This window comes from Mesoplodon densirostris, chromosome 1, assembly GCF_025265405.1.
Source record: "Mesoplodon densirostris isolate mMesDen1 chromosome 1, mMesDen1 primary haplotype, whole genome shotgun sequence".
NCBI lineage: Eukaryota > Metazoa > Chordata > Mammalia > Artiodactyla > Ziphiidae > Mesoplodon > Mesoplodon densirostris.
The window spans coordinates 81,237,346-81,250,975 of NC_082661.1; the positions used below are offsets into that span (position 1 = coordinate 81,237,346).

General features: G+C 38.0%; 1 protein-coding gene across 1 annotated transcript in view; it reads left to right on the forward strand.

The window, feature by feature from the left end:
* Positions 1-13,630, forward strand: part of UGT8 (UDP glycosyltransferase 8) — an 87,384-nt gene that overhangs the window by 24,266 nt on the left and 49,488 nt on the right. Inside the window, exons 2-3 of the mRNA XM_060088690.1 lie at positions 691-719; positions 1,929-2,752. Of these exons, the coding sequence (XP_059944673.1) occupies positions 1,931-2,752 (822 nt within the window). The 5' untranslated portion in view covers positions 691-719; positions 1,929-1,930. The remainder of the gene's footprint in view (positions 1-690; positions 720-1,928; positions 2,753-13,630) is intronic.

Sequence of the window (13,630 nt, forward strand, 5' to 3'; positions counted from 1 at the left end):
GTTTCCCTACTATTTTTGTTTTGTTTCTTAGTGATTTATGATAAAGTAATAGTTTTAACTGCCGCTGAAGGAACTGAGTCTGCTCAGCTAAATGCAAAACACAGTCAGCAGAGCAGTTGCCTACCATTGGTCCATCACCCTGTGTGTCTTCTTGGACATGCGTGTAGTAACAGGCACTATTAATCACAGCAGCGGACAGTTCTGCTGTAATAGCTGTTTCTATATAAATCTCACTCCTAAAATTAATAACATGTCTACTTAAAATTCCTAATTTTTCCTTCTTGGCATGGGAAGGAGGCTACACCAGAGAGACATGTTGGAGAGACAACACAGGAGAATCAAGACCTGGAAAGTTTTCTCCAAGATTGGTTACTTAATTTTCTTCCTTCAGTGACCTTGTAATTATAGAATAAACTTACTTTATTGCTACATAAACAGTGTTTTCTCCAAATTTATTTCTTTAAAGCCCTCACGTTAATTCAAGCAACATTTAGCATAGACTTTTATATGTTTATAAAGCATATTACTTCTGTTTACTCTTAATGATGTAGTATCATTTAGAAATGGTTTGAATATTTCCTTGTAATGAGAGAGGGAAAAAGCACCTGGAAATATTTATAGTTTAATCTTGGTATTGGAAGAATCTATCATTGCCTGCTATTGATTTCTTCTTCTTTTTTTTTTTTTTAGGTTGCTTGCAGTGTTTGAATGTTGAGAAGGTATAGTTGTTTAAACTGCATTTACGTGGTGGGAATTTGTACAAGTAGGATGATTAATATATGATAATGAGTAAAAATAGATAGTGATTTGGTGATTGCATATAAATCTATTTTGAGTTGTTCCTTGAAGTAAAAGTGTCCAATTCTCATGGGTGACTATTGTTCAGATCTTTCCCTATTTGGAGGCTAATTTAGAGTCTAAGAAAAAATTATTTTGGATAGGTAGGGGGAGTTTGCACACTCTATGGCCCCCATACGTAATATTTCTAAAAAATGATAGAGGATGAATCTAACTATTGTATATACTGTATTAACACAAAAGCATAGAAGAAGCATTAGCCATCAAGGATACAGCCATCATCTGACTTGCCCTTTGCACCTGAGTTACAGGTACAACACAGGAAGTGTAGTCAAGGACATAGTCACTCATCAGTCACTTCTTTCACAAACATTTACTGAGATCCAGTTAACTTTCTTGAACTTTCCTATTAAAAGTTTCTCTTCTAGATAATGCCCTGAAATGAATCAGCAAATTGATGTAAATTACATAAACAGAGTCTGCCAGGATACTTAAGAGTATTTAGATAAAGGAGAAAGTCACATTCAAGGTCATTTTTTCCTGTGGAAAAATGTATTTTCTATCGAATTACTACTTGAAATAATTATTTTCTAAAACATAATCTTTCTTAGGTATGCTTTTGTCATAACTGGGAATGTTACTGCTGTGATAAAATGATTTAAAAAGAGACATACATGCTGATATACCTGGAAATAAGAAGTCTTGGCTCTTCTTCCTGGGATTAACATTGATGTTCAATTAAAAGATAAACAAATGTTTCATAGATACCTCATAGCTATTATTCAAAGAGAGATCTTTTGTCATTCAATCTTATAGGTTTCATTTCAAATTAAAAAAAAATTAGTTCTCCATTATTGATGCAATTGTGTGTTCCAAAACGGACACATTTTAAATATATATATTTAAATTAAATGTATTTCAGTTTACGCCAGTTTTGCTGTCAATTCTATACTTTGAAAAATACCTTTCAAAAATAAAGAGGCAACTAGAACAAACATTGGGATAATTTTTAAAAGTGATCTTTAGGCAAAGTACTGGATCATCAAATACTTTGAAAAAGTGTCTTTTTGGTTGTTTTGAATGGTAAGGGTTGCATTCTGTTTTCAGTAGTTTTCTGGTTGTCATTTCAGCTATGAAGTCTTACACTCTGTATTTCATGCTCCTGTGGAGTGCTGTTGGGATAGTGAAGGCCGCCAAAATCATCATCGTGCCGCCAATTATGTTCGAAAGCCATATGTACATTTTCAAGACACTAGCCTCTGCCTTGCACGAGAGTGGGCACCACACGGTGTTCCTCCTCTCTGAAGGCAGAGACATCACGCCATCTAATCATTACAGCCTCCAGCGCTACCCAGGGATCTTTAACAGTACCACCTCGGATGCTTTCCTGCAGTCCAAAATGCGGAATATTTTCTCTGGGAGATTGACAGCAATCGAACTGTTTGACATACTGGATCACTATTCCAAGAACTGTGATATGATGGTTGGCAACCATGCCCTGATTCAGGGTCTAAAAAAGGAAAAGTTTGACCTGCTGCTGGTGGACCCTAATGACATGTGTGGATTTGTGATAGCTCATCTTTTAGGGGTTAAATATGCTGTATTTTCAACTGGCCTTTGGTATCCTGCTGAAGTGGGTGCTCCTGCCCCATTAGCTTACGTCCCGGAGTTTAACTCACTCCTCACAGACCACATGAACCTGCTGCAAAGGATGAAAAACACCGGCGTTTACCTCATTTCCAGATTAGGGGTCAGCTTTCTGGTTCTTCCCAAATATGAGAGGATAATGCAGAAGTACAACCTGTTGCCGGAGAAGTCCATGTATGACTTGGTCCATGGGTCCAGCCTGTGGATGCTGTGTACAGATGTAGCGCTGGAGTTTCCGAGACCCACTCTGCCTAATGTTGTTTATGTAGGAGGCATCCTCACCAGACCGGCCAGCCCACTACCAGAAGTAAGGTTTGCTGAGCTCCTTGGGAATCTTTTCTAAATATAAATGTCAATTTGTCGGCTTTGAGTTTTGAAGAGATAGAGTTGGGCATTGTTGGGTAACAAACGCTATTCTAAAAAGTGGTTAAGACACAGAGCCTCCCAAGGTCCCTTTATCTGTGGGTGCCTCACTCCCCTGGAATGCATTCCTACATCAGAGGAGCATTTCGGTAACCCCGAGAGGCCACTCTGCCATATGGTCAGTAGACTGGAAAGTAGATTTTTTTTTTTTTTTTTTTTTTGCGGTACGCGGGCCTCTCACTGTTGTGGCCTCTCCCGTTGCAGAGCACAGGCTCCGGACACGCAGGCCCAGCGGCCATGTCTCACGGGCCCAGCTGCTCCGCGGCATGTGGGATCTTCCCAGACCGGGGCACGAACCCGTGTCCCCTGCATCGGCAGGCAGACTCTCAACCACTGCGCCACCAGGGAAGCCCCTGGAAAGTAGATTTTTGATTAAGTTATAACTGTAGTATAACAGAGAATGTAGTTAGATAGTTCGTTTTAATGAGTGTCAGTGATTTTGCTTTTAATTAAACACAGAGATCCTTCTGTCTCACCCAGTAAGCACAAACACAGTTGTCTGCATCTAGGTTAGGTCCCGTGAACTCAAATAAGTAGGATGACATGAACAGTGGTTCTTCTTTCAGCAGTCCTGACCGCTAGAAAGTTTATGTCCAACATTGAAAATGAGGTAGTAACTTCCATTAGCCTAGGAAGCTAACTAATTTTAAGTTAGTAAGCAGATATAACTGTTTAAAGAAATCATGCCCCATTGTGATTTCATTTCAAAGATGGAATTAATTATGTCTTAACAAAACCCTTCTACTCTGAGTCAAACCTGAATTCTTTTTGCTGGCTGAGCTGTCAGCACATACCCTTGTGTTCTGTTCTCCACCCTAGTTTGTTTTTTTATTAGGTATCTCAAACTGACAGGAGGCATATTACGTATCGGTTGTTGTAGGGGATTTTCTAACCTCAGGTTGACTCTGGATTTAATCTCAACATCTAATGGCATTTACCAGAAGTGTAGGGCCTGTTCTATGATTTTTGCTATTGCAACCATTTCTACTCTTAAAATTCTTAAAGTAGCCACTCACAACACCTGTTAAATTGTTCATCCCTAACTCTGGTCACTACATTTAAGAAAAAATCTGCCAGGGCCTTGATGAAGAGTAAATCTAGTTTTTCTCCTATAGGTATCAGGTAAGCATAATCACTAGGCAGAATTTTCTCCTGGAGAAATAAGGGGATTGGAATATACAGCCTGTAGACTTCTTTAACACCTCCATTAGAAGCATATTTAATAAATAATACTTTGATATATTTCATGTAACATGAAGAAATAGAACTTGCCAGATCTTTGGCCCATAAACCCTAGATGCCGCTGGTAGAGGCTGTGGGAGTGAGCTCAGGCCTTCTCTCTGACGCCAGCTGTGAAGGATAGGGGTTAGTCTCAGCATGTCTCAGCCATTTGTGAATTTACTTAAGACCACTTTGAATCCCAGATAGTCTCTGCCAGAGTCACTGTGTGATGCATTATCCCTTTCCTAAAGGTAACTAAAATCAAACTTCAGAAGCAGCTTCCAAGAGACCTGGAAGCAAGTCTGTCTCTACTTTAACTGAGCCATTCATAATGTCAGGCAGATCAGCCGTACTCCCTCAAATCATCATCTTTTCCCAACCAGGGTACTGCCCTTCTGCTTGCTCCTTTGGGTTTTTGTTCGAATGCTATCTCCCTTCTTCAGGTTGAAGAAGGAACCAATGATAAGGAATCTTCCGATTGCCTTTTTTTTTTCCTTCCATCCCTGTACATTTTTCTTGAGTTGCAGCACCTTGAATTATATAAGTACAGAATACTATTGTATGCTTAGTCAAATAGCATGGGTCCTTATGCCTGTTAGTTTCACTATGGTAGTCCCCCCTTATCTGCAGCTTCAGTCATCCTCGGTCACCCACGGTCTGAAAATATTAAAATTCCATAAATAAGCAATTCATAAGTTTTAAATTGCACATCATTTTGAGTAGCGAAGCTTGATGAAATCTCACATAGCCTAGCTCTGTCCTGCCCAGAATACCCAGCCATCCACATGGTCTGCTCCTGACATCCAGCCATTGCCATCGTAATGGCTCCATGATCCAGCATCGCTTGGAGCAGATGATCCTCCTTCTGATGTATCATCAGAAGGTCAACAGTAGCCTAACTCTATGTCACAGTGCCTACGTCATTCACCTCACTTGATCTGATCACGTAGTAGGCATTTTATCATCTCGTGTCATCACAAGAAGGGTGAGTAGAGCACAATAAGATATTGAGAGAGAGAGACCACATTCACATAATTTCTATTACAGTATATTATGATCTATTTTATATTAGTTATTGTTAATCTACTGTGCCTAATTTATGAAGTTAAACTTCATCATAAGTATGGATGTATAGGAAAGAACATGGTATGTATAGTGTTCAGTACTATTCAAGATTTCAAGCACCCACTGGAGGTCTTGGAACGTATACTCTGTGGATAAAGCGGGGGCTACCGTACCTTGTTTTACTTTAAAAGCATCTTTTGTGTGGTTTTTCGAGCCTCATATAAGGTTATTACCCAAAATGTTTTCTGATTTGCCATGATTTCTAGTTTGACACTGGCTTGACCTACTTTGTGGGCTCTCCTGTTCTTTTTTCCTCTTTGGGCTTTTTGTAATGATTCTTTTGAAAATGTGCTCTTTATTTACAATTATTGCTTTAGCTGTGACAGTTAGGTGTCACACTCAGATACATACACATCTGGCATGTGCGTGTGTTATGTATGTGGACCAGATAAGTATATTATTATCATGGAAAATCTGTTAGGTTATAAGTGTGAATGGCCTTTTTCACTTCAGTGTGCCATTTACAAAGTTCTTCAATAGGGAGTATTTTGAAGAATGATGTGTCTTATCCTTTCATATATTCCTCACACTAGTGAGGCTTTATATGCGTAGGAACACGTGTGTTCCTATTGCGATTTCTCTAGTAGATTTGTCTGATACAGTAAACTGTACCTCAGGTTTCTAAAAGTTAATGAGTTTCTCAAATGCCTGTATTACTTACAGGTCATGGTTGTGACACTAAAATAATAGAGCCCAGCAAGTGGCCTCCTAGAACACATGATTCACTAATAACAGCTTAATTGTTAACTGCCTTGGTATCTTACACTGGCAATGGATTAAATTTTCCAGATGTCTGGAAATGATTTGACAGTGGGATTTCATTTCACAACCTGGGATGAAAAGATAGAGAAAATGTCTAAAAGACATTTTCCAGGAGCTTTCATAACGTTTGAGCCCAAAGAAACTCTAGAGAGCATCTAGTTCAGCTCTATTTTTCCTCCTCAAAATACAAAAATTCATTTGTCACATAGGAGATTAAAAGAATTTGAGTGTCTCGTCCAGGCCAGAGTTTGTGGCACAGCCAAGTGAATTGTTTTGCTATTAAACAAAGCCAAGTGGATTGTTTTGCGATTAGTTAGATACTTTGTCAAGCTGCCTGCATCTCTTTTCACTCATTTTACTCATTTACACATTTATAGTATATACAAAACTATACAGAGACAATTTTGCTAATCTTTATTTGCTATCTCAAAGATTGTGAGGACTTAATATGAGAGTCACATTACACCCTTTGGACTCTTCCTTGTGCTTTAGAGATTTAATGATAGAAATCAGGTGGAATCCAAATGCTTTTGATTACGAAATGTTGCATTGGTGTAGGGTGAAGAAATTGTCTGCCTTGATAATAGAATCATTTCTAAATGCATGTGCCTAACTTATACTATTTACTACCGGGCTGCCTACAGTAGGAGACCTTAAAATGTCCTTAAGGGGAAGAGGTTTAGGTTGGATTATATCCATGTAGTGGCTTATCTCAATCTTTACAGGGTGGTAGAGAACATGGAAACAAATTAAAAAAATAAAAAGCTTTACTTAGGTCAGGAAGGAGGTCTGTAAATAGATCCCTATTTGATTAGGTCCTTCAAGTATTAAATGTGAATGAAATAATAACATCTTATAGAGGGTGACTGTAGCTTTTAGTGGTTTGATTAGGGGGTAATAACAATAATACTACCAAAGAATAGTACATTTACTTAGGGAGTCTTTTGATGATTAAAATTCACATGTTTCAGGTGATAATTTTTAGATGATTTCCCATTGATGGGAAGTGGTCTAGCCCTGCCAAGCAGTTGACCTCAGCCACTTTTCAGCTTCTATAGCCCTGAACCATAATTGCACCTAATGGATTGTACCTTAATTATTGGTTTTTCACACGGCTTTCTCCCTAACTAGGGTGTGGATGCCATAAAGGGTGGACAACAAGGTGGGTAACCTCTGTACCCTGAGTGCCTGGAAAATGGTGGCCACTCAATGAATGTTTAAAATTAAATGAATTGCATCAAAGAGAAATAGTTGCCAAAAAATAGGTGATTGAACTAGTACAACAGTGTTGTTAATATGATAACTATTATTTGTTTATTCCAAGTTATGTCCAGATGCCATTGCAGCCATTAAGTAACCAAACATTCCAGGTTAAGTTATTTTAATGAATTAGAATAGCCACTTAATGATACTGATATTGAGAAAAGGAGATCATCATACATTACCCAACTGGTGAGCTAAATGGTCTCTACTATGTTCCAAATGTACATGTGAACAGGGCTAGTAGTGCAAGTCAGGCCAGCTGTTGCTGTGTTAAAGATGATTTGGGGTGGTATGTCACTCATTTGGTGGACCTCAGAGGTGCTTTATGGCCAGGCGAGGAGTGTGAAAGGCATTTTCATTTCACCATTTGTAGAGACATTCTTAATTTAGGGAAACACAGTCCTGGGGAAAGATACAGATAAGAGATAAACAGATAAGAAAGAGCAAGAGGCCAAGGACAGTGTCATGAGATACTCACAGTTTGTCATTTTGTAGTTTGCCTGAACTCCCTCACAGAGAAAGGTTTGGGGGAAAAAAAGAGACATTGTGCAATGGATTCATTAGATTAACCCACTTGTGAGCAGATCAGGTTATGAGAAGAAGAATAAAACCAAGAAGCAAGGCAGTGGCTTTCTTATTTAGTTTTCATTGAGTCACCTAGAAGCCATTACTTATTATTACATGTGGAAATGGAAAGCTGACCTCCCCAAGAGTGAATGGATGTCTAAGCTGAGTTATGGGACCAGAGTCCTTGGGGCTAACAGATTGATCCAGGGTTGCACAGCAGATGTGGAAAATTAAGGCCATTTTAATAGTATGTTGCATATAAGTTATCTCTTGAAATATAAAGCTAGAGATAAAATTATAACCATTGTATCATATTGATTAAAATGTCCCCTTTTAAATAAGTATCATTTAATTAAAATATATATCTTTTATAGTAAGTTCCTTATTTTGGATACCATCACTCACAAATAAGTTTTTAAGAGGTCTTCATCCATGCAGTACTACTGTGCTATATTGGTAGCTGTGCAGGGATCAGAAAATCGAGAACTCTAATATTTGGAAGAGATGAATGATTTAATTCCAATTACTGATTCTTAGCTTAAATATTCACCACAACATGATAGTTGGGCATAAATAATAGATTCCCTATGGGAACTCAGTAATGTAAAATGTTGTTGCAGATATTTCTTGCAAAGGTTTTGTAGGTTGATCATATATTTTTGTCTTTATTTTGTAGTAAGAAACAAGATTACCTGGCTAAGTGAATCTATCCAAGAAGTAAATGAGGCACTGTTGCAAACATCAATAAGTTACTGTTTAGTTCACTGAGGTGGTAATTTTCTAAGAAGCGCTGTAGTTTTAAATAGCTTATCAGTTGCTTCTGTAAGCATCATAGGCTTAAAAGGGTTTCCTGATACATTAGGAGACCCGAATATAATTGAAATTGCAGAGTCTGACATGATTTTTAAACACCTTCCTCCCTCTGCTGTTAAGTATTTAAGATGCCCTGCAGAGTTGTTCATTTAGATATTAATTCAAATGCTGGTGATGTCAAGGGAAATATTTTTTAACTGATCATTTTTTACAAATGATAGTTCTCATAATTAAATTGCTGTTGGCACCAGTTTTTAGAATGATACTCTTCACAAATAATCTCATTCCAAGCCAAACAGTTCTAGTTTTGAAATTAAATTTGCCTAGTGTCAATGAGTTTGTCAGATCTATTCCTGAGTGCAGATTTTGACAGAGAGGATGGAGTGAGCATGAGCTTCTGAAGAAGCAGTGGCACTGGAGACAAGCTACCTATTTCATAGTTTGTTTACAGAATTTTTTATACCAACTTTCCAGGGGCTGCGGCAACGTAGCAAAGTGGAAAAACATGGGCCTTTTCAGCCAAATGGTCCTGGCTTTTAGGCCTGGCCTTCATAAGACTCTTTAGGACAAGGGAGGGAGTCAGCCTCATTAAAACGAGGACAGCAGTGCTTACCTCGGGGGGTTTCCATAAATGAGTGCAATGGCAATAACTAGTGGTGGTAGTTGTTGCTCTTATTATTGTTGTGATAACTCGTTATTTAAGATGCGCTATAGTTACTGAATCACTATCACTTGCCGTTGTCCACCTGGCAGATAGAAGAATGGTTTCAAAGGTGTAGGGAGTACGTGGAGGAAGTGTCTATGGCGTCACGTCTACTCATTTTAGGGGTGGGCACTTGGTACTTCTGCTTCCATCTTGGGAATGTTTATTTCCCTTTCTTTCATTGTCTTTCTCACTGAAGTAGAATGAAAATGACAAGTGAAATAGGTGCCCCTTAGACCGTCTGAGTGTCTTAAGAAATGAGCAGAAGCTGACAGGTGTGTGTTGTAAGTGCAGGAGAATTAAGGAAGTAGCCCTCTGGTACTTCCGAATGCTGGTTTCTTCAGGTTCAGTGATCCTATCTGTGGTTTTTCAGTCCTTTAAATGGAGGAGCAGGGATTCTGCTCCTGTTCTGCTGCCTCCAGGTTTGTTCCTTCTCCTTCTGGGCTTCCCATTCCTGAGGGACCTTTGGGGAAGCTCCAGACAAATAAATACCTGCCTTCTAGACAGAGATTCTACCCAGATTCTCCTCCACACTCAGGCCCTGCTAAATTAGAGTATTAGATTAGATAATCCATAACCCTCAAAAAAAAAAAAAGTTTGAGATTTTCTCTAAGATCTGGAGTGCAGACTGCAATCAACCTCCATATTTATCCTTACTTCTTCCTATATCTCTATAGCCTGCCCAAGTTGTAGCTTTTGTATACTGTAATTTCTTCACTCTCTACAGTATAGTTTAGATCAGAATCTCATCACATTCTTATTAAAACATGGATTGTAGGGCCAGTTAGGAGATCTGGGATGGGCCTACTAATCTGTAACAAGTTCCTAGGTGATGTTGATGCTGCTGGTTTAAGGACTAACCACAATTTGGTAACCACTCATTTAGATTCAGACAATAAGTGTGAACTGTACATTTTAATTATATTATAATATAATATATTTTGTATGAGAATCATTTTTTTCTTGATCATTATAGATTTTTTCTCTTCTAGAAAATTATTTTCAGTATAAATTATACCACCAGAAATGTACATACATATCTAGATTTCCCTTGCTTTAGGAAGCAGATCTACATAGAACATCCATGTGCAGCCATGTTAATAATAGGTAAAGTCTTCAGTACTAAAGTCCTTTAACTTTTCTCCCTATTTTCCTTTATCTCTAGCACTGTTTTTTTTTTTTTTTAACATCTTTATTGGAGTATAATTGCTTTATATTGTTGTCTGAGTTGCTGCTCTATAACAAAGTGAATCAGCTATACATATACATATATCCCCATATCCCCTCCCTCTTGCGTCTCCCTCCCACCCTCCCTATCCCACTCCTCCAGGTGGTCACAGAGCACCGAGCTGATCTCCCTGTGCTATGCGGCTGCTTCCCACTAGCTAGCTATTTTACATTTGGTAGTGTATATATGTCTATGGTACTCTCTCACTTCGTCCCAGTTTACCCTTCCCCCTCCCTGTGTCAAGTACATTCTCTACGTCTACATCTTTATTCCTGTCCTGCCCTAGGTTCTTCAGAACCTTTTTTTTTTTTAGATTCCATATATGTGTGTTAGCATACGGTATTTGTTTTCCTCTTTCTGACCTACTTCACTCTGTATGACAGACTCTAGGTCCATCCACCTCCCTACAAATAACTCAATTTCATTCCTTTCTATGGCTGAGTAATAGTCCATTGTATATATGTGCCACATCTTCTTTATCTATTCATCTGTCGATGGACACTTAGGTTGCTTCCATGTCCTGGCTATTGTAAATAGTGCTGCAGTGAACATTGTTGTACATGACTCTTTGAATTATGGTTTTCTCAGGGTATATTCCCAGTAGTATGATTGTTGGGTCATATGGTAGTTCTATTTTTAGTTTTTTAAGGAACCTCCATACTGTGCTCCATAGTGGCTGTATCAATTTACATTCCCACCAGCAGTGCAAGAGGGTTCCCTTTTCTCCACCCCCTCTCCAGCATTTATTGTTTGTAGATTTTTTGATGATGGCATTCTGACTGGTGAGATGTGATACCTCATTGTAGTTTTGATTTGCATTTCTCTAATGATTAATAATGTTGAGCATTCTTTCATATGTTTGTTGGCAATCTGTATATCTTCTTTGGAGAAATGTTTATTTAAGTCTTCTGCCCATTTTTAGATTGGGTTGTTTGTTTTTTGTGTTGTTGAGCTGCATGAGCTCCTTGTAAATTTTGGAGATTAATCCTTTGTCTGTTGCTTCATTTGCAAATATGTTCTCCCATTCTGAGGGCTGTCTTTTCATCTTCTTTATGGTTTCCTTTGCTGTGCAAAAGCTTTTAAGTTTCATTAGGTCCCATTTGTTTATTTTTGTTTTTATTTCCATTCTCTAGGGGGTGGGTCAAAAAGGATCTTGCTGTGATTTATGTCATAGAGTGTTCTGCCTATGTTTTCCTCTAAGAGTTTGATAGTGTCTGGCCTTACATTTAGGTCTGTAATCCATTTTGAGTTTATTTTTGTGTATGGTGTTAGGGAGTGTTCTAATTTCATTCTTTTCCATGTATCTGTTCAGTTTTCCCAGCACCACTTATTGAAGGGGCTGTCTTTTCTCCATTGTATATTCTTTCCTCCTTTATCAAAGAGAAGTTGACATATGTGTGTGGGTTTATCTCTGGGCTTTCTATCCTGTTCCATTGATCAATATTTCTGATTTTGTGCCAGTACCATACTGTCTTCATTACTGTAGCTTTGTAGTATAGTCTGAAGTCAGGGAGCCTGATTCCTGCAGCTCTGTTTTTCTTTCTCACGGTTGCTTTGGCTATTTGGGGTCTTTTGTGTTTCCATACAAATTGTGAATTTTTTTGTTCTAGTTCTGTGAAAAATGCCAGTGGTAGTTTGATAGGGATTGCATTGAATATGTAGATTGCTTTGGGCAGTAGAGTCATTTTCACAATATTGATTCTTCCATTCCAAGGACATGGTATATCTCTCCATCTGTTTGTATCATCTTTAATTTCTTTCATCAGTGTCTTATACTTTTCTGCATACAGGTCTTTTGCCTCCTTAGGCAGGTTTATTCCTAGGTATTTTATTCTTTTTGTTGCAATGGTTAATGGGAGTGTTTCCTTAATTTCTCTTTCAGTTTTTTCATCATTAGTGTATGGGAATGCAAGAGGTTTCTGTGCATTAATTTTGTATCCTACTACTTTACCGAATTCATTGATTAGCTCTAGTAATTTTCTGGTAGCATCTTTAGGACTCTCTATGTATAGTATCATGTCATCTGCAAACAGTGACAGCTTTACTTCTTCTTTTCTGATTTGGATTCCTTTTATTTCTTTTTCTTCTCTGATGTGGCTAAAACTTCCAAAACTATGTTGAATAATAGTGATGAGAGTGGATAACTTTGTCTTTTTCTTGATCTAAGAGGAAATGGTTTTAGTTTTTCACCATTGAGAACAATGTTGGCTGTGGGTTTTTCATATATGGCCTTTATTATGTTGAGGTAAGTTCCCTCTATGCCTACTTTCTGCAGGGTTTTTATCATAAATGGGTGTTGAATTTTGTCAAAAGCTTTTCCTGCATGCATTGAGATGATCATATGGTTTTTCTCCTCAGTTTGTTAATATGGTTTATCACATTGATTTGCATATTCAAGAATCCTTGCATTCCTGGGATAAACCCCACTTGATCATGGTGTATGATCCTTTTAATCTGCTGTTGGATTCTGTTTGCTAGTATTTTGTTGAGGATTTTTGCATGTATGTTCATCAGTGATAATGGCCTGTAGTTTTCTTTCTTTGTGACATCTTTGTCTGGTTTTGGAATCAGGATGATGCTGGCCTCACAGAATGAGTTTGGGAGTGTTTCTCCCTCTACTATATTTTGGAAGAGTTTGAGAAAGATAGGTGTTAACTCTTCTCTAAATGTTTGTTAGAATTCGTTTGTGAAGCCGTCTGGTCCTGGGCTTTTGTTTGCTGGAAGATTGTTAATCACAGTCTCAATTTCAGTGCTTGTGATTGGTCTGTTTATACTTTCTATTTCTTCCTGGTTCAGTCTTGGAAGGTTGTGCTTTTCTAAGAATTTGTCCATTTCTTCGTGGTTTTCCATTTTATTGGCATATAATTGCTTGTAGTAATCTCTCATCATCCTTTGTATTTCTGCGGTGTCGGTTGTTACTTCTCCTTTTTCATTTCTAATTCTATTGATTTGAGTCTTCTCCCTTTTTTTCGTGATGAGTCTGACTAATGGTTTATCAATTATGTTTATCTTCTCAAAGAACCAGCTTTTAATTTTATTGATCTTTGCTATCATTTCCTTCATTTCTTTTTCATTTATTT